The 9,442-nt window shown below is 47.7% G+C and overlaps 1 protein-coding gene across 1 annotated transcript; it reads left to right on the top strand.

The window, feature by feature from the left end:
- The first annotated feature begins 8,473 nt into the window (after nt 1-8,473).
- LOC123424186 (histone H3.2-like) lies at nt 8,474-9,126 on the top strand. The gene has a single exon (XM_045107943.1). It carries the CDS (start codon nt 8,521-8,523, stop codon nt 8,929-8,931), a length of 411 nt encoding a protein of 136 aa, XP_044963878.1. The 5' UTR covers nt 8,474-8,520; the 3' UTR covers nt 8,932-9,126.
- The last annotated feature ends 316 nt before the right edge of the window (nt 9,127-9,442 follow it).

Raw genomic sequence — 9,442 nt, 5'->3', positions numbered from 1 at the left:
AATCGTCCGACTCCGACCGCACGGTTGGATCCGGAACGCGATTCCGGTTAACCTAGCCCCCCCCCCCCCCCGTTTGCCTATAAATAGACCCCCATGCATTATTTAAACAAACCCTCTCTCTCTCCCTCGAAATTCGTGCCTTCCCTAACCCTAATCCTCTCTCTCTCCTCCCTGTCCCCCTCCTACAGCCGCCGGGCCCGCCCGAGCCCGGGTCAGGCCCGCCCCAAGCCCATCTGGCCCGAGCTCCCTGCTCCCGTCGCCGAGCTCCACCGCGCGCGCCTCCCGCGCCCCTAGCGCCGCACCCCAGCACGTCGCCGGCCGGTGCGCCCCGCCGCCTTGCCCTTCGGCCTCCGCGCCGCCATGCGCCACCAGCCCCGCCGGCCAAGACCAGCAGCTTGTCGGCGTCATCCCAGCCACCGGCCAGCAGCCACGCGCCGCCCCGCGCCTGTTTCGCGTCGCCGTCGCCTGGATCCGGAGCGGGCAGGCCGGAGCTGCCCGTTCCCGGTCGGATCCCGCCGCCCCTCGTCGAAGTTCGTCCCCGCCCGTGCCTCGCGTGTTGTCGCCTCGTGCCGCGCCGCTTCCTGCCCAGATCGGGAGCACAGGAGGACGACGACCACGGCAGCAGCGCTCCCTCCCCCGCGCTGAGCCGCGCCCCCAGGCCCAGCTGGCCCAAGCCAGGCCGAGGCCTCCACCTCTGCTGCCAGGCCGGCCCAAGAGGCCCCGAGGTGAGATCTATCCCCCGCCCTAAGCACCTGCTAGTTGGTTACGCCCACCTGTTCGGTCCGTTTAGGGTTTTTTTTAGTTTTTCACGAATTTAGTAATTTCACGAGGTAGACGGATACTGTTTTGCCCGTAGTTTTTATTCCGTAATTCGGATCGCGATGAATTAGATATGATTTTCGTGTAGTTTCTCGCGTAGAATCCGTTTTCGCAACTTGCATATTTGTTTGTTATAGTTTAGTGTGCCTAATGCCTAGTTTTGCGTGCTGTCTCAATAGTATAGTTGCCCGTGATTAATTTTCGTGCAAGTCTGGGTTGCTCGTATGCCATAGATAAAATGCCCATGTTTTAGGAACCTATTTTCCATGTATTTTAGAGTAGTCATTGGTATTTTTGCGTGTAGGGATTTGCCGCTAGATTATTTTCCGTGTCTAGGCCATTTTCTCGCATTTTCGTGTGGCATTATTTTTGTTGTGCAACCCCACATATTTTATATGTTTTGGGGGTAGAAAAATCCATGGAATTTTTCTGTGCATTTAGTTTTAGCTTTTGAGTAAGTTAGTTCGCGCGATATTTTTGCTATGTTGTCCTTTTGTTTTTTTCGTAAGATTTATTTCGTGCTTCGTTTGTTTAAGTTGTCAACTAGAGAGTTGATCTTTGATGTTTAGTCTAGCCCCTGGTATTTTTAGTTGCAATAGAAATGCATGTTTAGGTGTGGTTTGCTTGCTCTCAAGTTGCTATAAATAGTGCTGATTTGGAGGTGCTGAAATATTTCCAAGTCTGTAATCTCTTATATTTTGTTGATGTCTTGTCTTGCTTGTATCTTGTGATTTGTAGCTCTTTTGAGGTTGGTGCAATGGAGTTAGTTGTAGCCCTTGTGTTTCTTTAGCTTGCTGTAAATTTTCATGCCATTTGGAGTCCTGTAGCTTATGGTTTTGCTGCTGTCAATACGCCTTCAGATCGAAGACTGCAGCTTCAAAACTGCTATTTTCGCTAAGTCTGAAATAGTATGTGAGATGCCATTTTGTGACTTCTCTTCCTAGTGTTCCTTGATGCCATGCTAGTTGTTGTTAGTTGTTTGTAGTTGTGCTTCTTGCCCTCTTTCGTGTCATGCCTTGGTTGAGTAGATTGGAGTTGTGTAGCTCGTAGTTGTGGGGTGTAGAAAGTGTTATTTGGCTGATTTTGGCAGATTGTAGTGTTTTCTTGTTTTGCTCGTAGTTGTTGAACCGTAGCTCCGATTTGATCGTGTCCTACATGAAAATTGCTTAGAATCTCGTGTAGTTTCATTTTCTCTTGCTGGTTGTATGTTTTGAAGTGCTCGTGACCGTCGTTGCACACATATTGCACTCATGCCATCATATCTTGCGGTGTCCGTATCTTTTGATCCGTAGCTCCGTTGGAGATGTTCTCTATGTGTAGATTGCTTGAAGTGACACGTAGAATCACGTGACCTATTTGTTTTGCTGTTTAACGACCAATTAAATGTGTTAGTTCAGATCTGGACAGAATTGTAAATTAACATGTGAGGTCATTTCGGAGGTGCTATATGTCATTTCCGACCTCATTTAAAATGCCTAGATAGGTAGTTTAATTGTGCTTCACCTCTTGCCATGTTTAACCACATTTAATATTGTCGTGTATCTAATCGGGATAGAACTAAATAAATTAACGTGGAGTTTCGTCAGTATGCAACTCGTTGCATATTGAACTTCACTTAACATGTAGTGTATGTTTGTGTGAATTGTCATGCCGTGACTTGCATGTATTCAGCTGCTCATGCATCATTGGTGTTGTGCATCGTGTGGTGAATTCCGTGTGTTGATTTGTGTTTCCGGTTTGCTTCATCTCGATAGAGTTCCGCAAGCGTGTCGGATTGTGAGGACCCGTTCGACTACGTCGGTTCGTCTGCTTCACGGAGGTATTCTTCTTCCAAGCGGGATCTCGGGCAAGATGACCATTTCCCCAGATACCATTACTATCATTGCCATGCTAGTTTTATCGCTTCTATTGATTATGTCTCGTTGCCTACCACATGTTAAATATCAGCCTCTCAACAATGCCATGATAACCTTCAACCTGTTCGACCTAGCAAACCACTGATTGGCTATGTTACCGCTTGCTTAACCGTGTGTAGCCTTGCTAGTTGCAGGTGCAGTTGCTTCCATGTGATTACATGGGTTCCTTGTCATATCACCATATTAATTGATATTTAATTTAATGCACCTATATACTTGGTAAAAGGTGGAAGGCTCGACCTTTCTAGCCTGGTGTTTTGTTCCACCTTTGCCCCCTTAGTTTTCGGCTACCGGTGTTATGTTCCATAATTGAGCGCTCCTATCACGATCGGGGTTGTTATGGGGACCCCCTTGATAATTCGTTTTAGATTAAGACTGGTCTGGCAAGGCCCAACTTTGGTACTACATTTGCCTAATAACCTAATAATAATGCATAGGGACCCGCCGGCACCTGCGGACTAATTTAATCAACCCCCGGGCCAGTGCTCCTCATGAGTGTTGGTCCAAACTGGCAGACTACGGGGCCACCGCGGGGCAACCCGAGGTTTGGTATCTCCTAGTGTGACCCATCCGTCATGTCGTGAGAACGAGGTACGCGACTCCTATCGGGATCGTCGACACGTCGGGCGGCCTTGCTGGATTAGTTTTACCTTTGACGAAATATCTTGTGCATCGGGATTCCGGTGATGCTTTGGATAATCTCAGAGTTGAGGTTTTCCACTAGGGAATCCGACGGGATCGCGAGCTTCATGATTGGGGATTTCTATGCGGCTTGTGGTAATTTGTGATGGACTATTTGGAGCACCCCTGCAGGGTTAAATCTTTCGGAAAGCCGTGCCCGCAGTTATGTGGCAACGTGGAAACTTTGTTGAACACTGGTTCTAGATAACTTGAAGTTAACTCAATTAAATATGCCAACTGTGTGCGTAACCGTGACTGTCTCTTTCGTGAGTTCTTTCTCCGATCGAGGACACGGTGGGGTTATGTCTGACGTAGGTAGGTGTTCAGGATCATTCATTTGATCATGAGTAGTTCACGTCCGTTATGCGTAGATCTTCCCCCTCTTATTTCTTGTACGCGTAAGTTTAGCCACCAAATATATGCTTAGCCGCTGCTGCAACCTCACCACTTAACCATTCCTTCACGCATTAAGCTTTGCTAGTCTTGATTCCTTTGGAAATGAGATTGTTGAGTCCCCTGTGGCTCACAGATTACTACAACACCAGTTGCAGGTACAGGTAAAGGTTACTTGACGCGAGCGCGTTGATTGTTCATTTGGAGTTGCTTCTTCTTCTTCTTCTTCATCGATCTAGGATGGGTTCCAGGCCGGCATCCTGGGATAGCAAGGATGGACGTCGTTCTTCTTTTGTCGTTTGTTTTCGTCCGTAGTCGGACCCTGCTCTTACTCTTGACGAATATGTAATGTACTGATGTGACTCTAATGTAGCTTGTGGCGAGTGTAAGCCAATTCTATATATATATATATATATATATATATATATATATATATATATATATATTCAGTACATGTATTTGTAACGATATCCATTCTTGCGGCACGACGAGATGCGCTTCTATCCCTGACGAGGCCTTCGTGCCAAATTGAGGATAGAGTCGCATCTTGGGCGTGACATTAATGCTCGGTGGTGCTAGAGTAGTATTGGGATATGTATTTTGGTGACCGAATGTTGTTAGGGGTCCCAGATGAGATCCTCGACATCAGAGGAGCTTCAGAATGATCCGAAGGTAAAGATTTACATATGCGAAGTCATATTTTGGCTACCGGAAAAGTTTCGTGTTTTATCGGTATTGTACCAGAAAGCTTGTGGAAGGTTCCAGGGGGCTCTTGAGGAGTGTGGAAAGGGCCCTCCAACCCATATGATGTCCATGGCTATAAGGGAGCGTACAAGCCTGTTTGGGCCAGCCCCCAAGGGCCCATGCGGTTAGGGCGTAGGAAACCCTAAAGGGGAAGGCACCTAGGAGGTACCTTGGGGTGGGAGGACTCCTCCCTCTTGGCCACCGGCCCCTCCCTTGGAGGAGGGGTTAGTGCTGAGCCCCCCTACTGCCCCTTGCCTCCTATAAATAGTGGAGGGGAGACGAGGGTTGAACATAACAAGTCCTCTCCCTTGAGGCAACCCTCTCCCTCCCGTCTCTCCCGTTCTTCCTCGTTCGCGGTTTTCGGAGGCGCTTGGTGAAGCCCTAATGGTACTGCTCCACCACCACCTCCACCATGCCATCCTGCTGGTCGAGATCCCATCCACTTCTCCGCCCTCGCTTGCTGTATCGAGGAGGCGCAGATGTCATCGAGACGCACATGTGCTGAACACGACGGTGTCGTCCGTTCGGCGCTAGATCGGGACGGATCACGATTGGATCGTGAAGACGTACGGCTACATCAACCGCTTATATACGCTTCCACTTAGCGATCTACAAGGGTATGTAAATACATTCCCCCTCTCGTAGATGTTGATCTTCATAGAGTGGTCTTGATGAGCGTAGGAAATTTTATATTTTCCATGCGATGTTCCGCAACAAATAGCTCATGGGTAAAGTAACACACCTCTATAGAGTATAAATACTTGTGCCTTGTCACTCTCTAATCTGTGAAGGATTTGTGAATGCGGCACGAAAGGAGTCTATTGAAGATTCTAACAACCCTGAAGTCTGATGACTTAATGTTTTAAGTAAAACATGATGTTGTAGATATTTTCGGCAATCATTGTTGAGACCTATTAGGAATCAGGAGTAGCTACAATGCATCTCCACACCAGAATATATATGAACCCGTTGTGTACCTTATGTACTCATCCCTTGATGTTTTATGCTTAACCATTGCTTTCGTGTTTCTCTTAGTTAGATTTTAGTTCGACAGTAATATAGTTGATATTTCTGCTATGCTCTTAAATGAGCCTTAAGAGAATAATACACTGCTTATCTTTAGCCCGCTTACGGTTTGCACTTATGTGATAAACTATAGTCCCCAGAAATGTTAATGTGTACGTCCTCCCATTCCTCAATTAACCACTCCCTCCATTTCACAATGTAGTGTATATTTTTAAAACGGTTAAAACCTCACACACGTGACCAAGGTCGTGGAGAATATTTTTACATCTAGAATGCCAAACATATAGTTCGTTGCTACGAATCACACAGATGGAAATCATCCGCCTAGCCAACTGTACGATTAGCGTGTTAATGTCCGTTGGATCACAAGAACAGCACGACAACAACGAGTGCGACAGCTTTAACGTATCGCCATTGTAGCTCCAGCAGAGCTCCAACGCAACACCGGGGACGTCTGGTGAGCTCCATTGCAGCCCCGACAGAGCTCCAACGCAACACCAATGGCTCGAGTGAAGGTCCATTGCAACTCCGACCGAGCTCCATTGCAGCCTCGGCGGCGTTTCAATGCAACACCAATTGCATGCTTATTTGGATCACACCTCGTATAATACTGCCACCGTTCCATAATGAGTATATATAGATTTTTTGAAAATTCAAAATCTGCAAACTTTGACCTTGTTTATAAAAAACTATTTATATGTATAATACTATTTATTTATCCTTCAACTCCGATCGAACTTCATTGCAGCCTCGGCGGCGTTTCAATGCAACACCAATTGTAGTATGTAACAACAAGCTTATTGAACATCAATTTGAACTTGATAGGTGTGAGCCTCCGTCTCTACACTCCAGTATACAACCGGAGAGTACAATTGCATGCTTATTTGGATCACACCTATGTATCTCCTCTACATTGAGTGGACGCACCAGAAAAATGAAGAGATGCATCTCGCATATGATGAAAGAACTCTCTAGATAAAGCATGTTACAAGAAGCTACTTTAGAACAATTGACCCTTTATATTGGTGTTTTCTCCACTCTACTAAGGGTCTGCTTGGTTCTGATGTATTTTTATACACCTGTATTTATTTTATAGGTGTATAATACCGGTCACACTTAACTAAAAAAAAAGCGGTCGATGAAGGTTTATATATTTTACAAGTGTATAACTCTCAAAAACGCCAATCCAATCAGGACAATGACACTAAACGGACACACTTACTATGCAATTGAAATGGGCCTTTAAGTTTTCATAATTTTAAATGGGCCGATATGCAAGGTTTGTAAACCGAGCCGATACCCATAAAATCTAATAGAAGGCACTTAGTCATCCTTTTTGGCTACAACAATTACGTGCAACAATAAAACACTAAAAACCCGTCGTTAGATTTCTAGGAATGGTAAATCTAATGTTTTTCTATGACAAATTATATTAACGCGATGATGTTAATATTAATTTGCAAGCATAAAAATGTTTTCAAGGAAAAATAAACGGAAATAAATTTGTCGCTAACTAAATTTGTCATTCTTGAAGAACATAACTTGACATGAAAAATCTTATATCTGCCATGATCGAACGTTAGATTTCTAGCAAAGTCCTAACTTTTTTAATATATAGGATGCGTGGACGGCAAAGAACAAACGACCACACCTTTTCTTTAGAGCATCTCCAACAACCGTGCGATATAAGCGCCGTGCTGGAAAAATGCAGTTTCATGCGCACGCGCACCCGTTCCGGACGCTCGAGCGAAGGCGCAAAAAACACGCGCGGGACGTAAATGGCTCGGTGCACGGGGCGAAACGACATCGCTCGCTCGCTCCCGCACGCTTCACACTCGAGCGCACATGCCGCACCCTCTTTGGCCGCACCGCTTTCGCCCCGATGCGCCGCCGTCGGCGAATTCGCGTGATGGTCTGTCACGCCGACATCCTCCTCACCCCTTCTTACACCTGCGACCCCTTCGCCGCCGTCGCCGGCGACGCAAACCATAGCACGGGGAGCTTTGGCTTCGCCTTCGCCGGTGCTCCTCCAAGCACCGGCCTCGCGCGCGGCCTCTTCATGACGTCACAGACGACCTCGCGGGCGGGTGGCGTCCCGCGCGGCGCTCTCCGTGAAGCCACGTGCCCCCCTCTCGAAGCTCCCAAATGCGGCGGTGGCGAAGACGGGCAAGGTGTACAGGAAGAAGAACAAAGTGGCGGACGACTCCTCTACGACCGAAGAAGAAATTTGCAGGGTGTGTGGATGCGACCTCGACCGAAGCGTCGATGAGCTCGCTTGTTGCGCCGGCTGCTATGCTATGCTATGTCTTATTTTGATGTTTGAAATATTATTATATTGTCTTTAAAATGAACATATTACAAACGTGGGCTGTTCGCGCGCGCAATTGTTTGCAGCGGTAGCTGAAACTAGCGCTCGGCGGCTCGTAAAAATTGATTATTCCAACGCTTTAAATACTTTTTTAACGCATGCCTATTTTAGAGATGCTCTTAGCAGTCCTAACTCGTTCGTTTCGTCTCCGGCCAACACTACAAATCGGCATCCTTTAAAATAAGAAAAAAATTCACGCAAAATTTCCTTAAAACACATGCAATGGAGAAAAAAAAAACTACTAGTACAATCAGCAACAGCAGTCCAGTCGCGTCTCACCTCCACGGTCCTCATGAATCATCTCCAACCAAATAAACCAATCAAAACGCGCGAACCACCTCCCCACGGATCACCCTCTCGAAATCAGATCCTAACCGTCCACGAACCACACGTCCAACGCTCCACAGTCCGTTCCGGAAAACCAAAACCCACGCGCGCGCCCAGCTCCAATCGCCCGCCCGCTCCCCGGAGGAGTATTATTTAACACCGTCCCATACCCTTCTTCCTCACTTCTCCAATCCAATCTCCCTGCCCTAACCTCCGACCTTCTCCTCCTCCCGGCGCACCGACGACATGGCCCGCACGAAGCAGACGGCGAGGAAGTCCACCGGCGGCAAGGCGCCGAGGAAGCAGCTGGCCACCAAGGCCGCCCGCAAGTCCGCCCCGGCCACCGGCGGCGTCAAGAAGCCCCACCGCTTCCGCCCCGGCACCGTCGCGCTCCGGGAGATCCGCAAGTACCAGAAGAGCACCGAGCTGCTCATCCGCAAGCTCCCCTTCCAGCGCCTCGTCCGGGAGATCGCCCAGGACTTCAAGACCGACCTCCGCTTCCAGTCCTCCGCCGTTTCCGCCCTGCAGGAGGCCGCCGAGGCCTACCTCGTCGGGCTGTTCGAGGACACCAACCTCTGCGCCATCCACGCCAAGCGCGTCACCATCATGCCAAAGGACATTCAGCTCGCCCGCCGCATCCGTGGCGAGAGGTCCTAACCTCTGTTCGTCGTCGTCGTGTGTTAATTACATCCTTATTAGGCTGCGTTCGTTCGTGGGAAATGTGCGTGCTATTAGTGTTTCAGAACTGAACCTTAGTTGTTCTTCTCATGGTGGATGTGCTCTGCCCCCCAATCTGATGGTACCATCTTGTTGTCATCAGCAATGGAAATGAAAATGTCGGCTTCCTCTTCTCATCCATCTGTGCTTGAATGCCTGCTTTTGCCTGTATTTTAGCCGTTCTTCTTGAACGTAATTTCACCAAATTGTCGAATTTCTTGCCTGTTTTAGCTATCATGTTCTACATATTTCTTAATTGGTCCTGAATTAACATTCGACTGTCAATTTTTGTAATGAGTAATCTGGTTAGCTGCCTCTGAACTCGAACGATCGAGCAGTTGAGATGGTACCTGAAAACTGCTTGTCCGCTAGTGTGATCGTCTTCAGTTGCGTCTATTGACCAGTTGCATGACAGGGCCGGTATGTTTGATGTTCAGTGCACATATTCTGT

This window comes from Hordeum vulgare, chromosome 1H, assembly GCF_904849725.1.
Source record: "Hordeum vulgare subsp. vulgare chromosome 1H, MorexV3_pseudomolecules_assembly, whole genome shotgun sequence".
Lineage (NCBI taxonomy): Eukaryota > Viridiplantae > Streptophyta > Magnoliopsida > Poales > Poaceae > Hordeum > Hordeum vulgare.
Note: the sequence above shows the minus strand (reverse complement) of the source record. Positions and strands in the feature narration are given on the sequence as shown.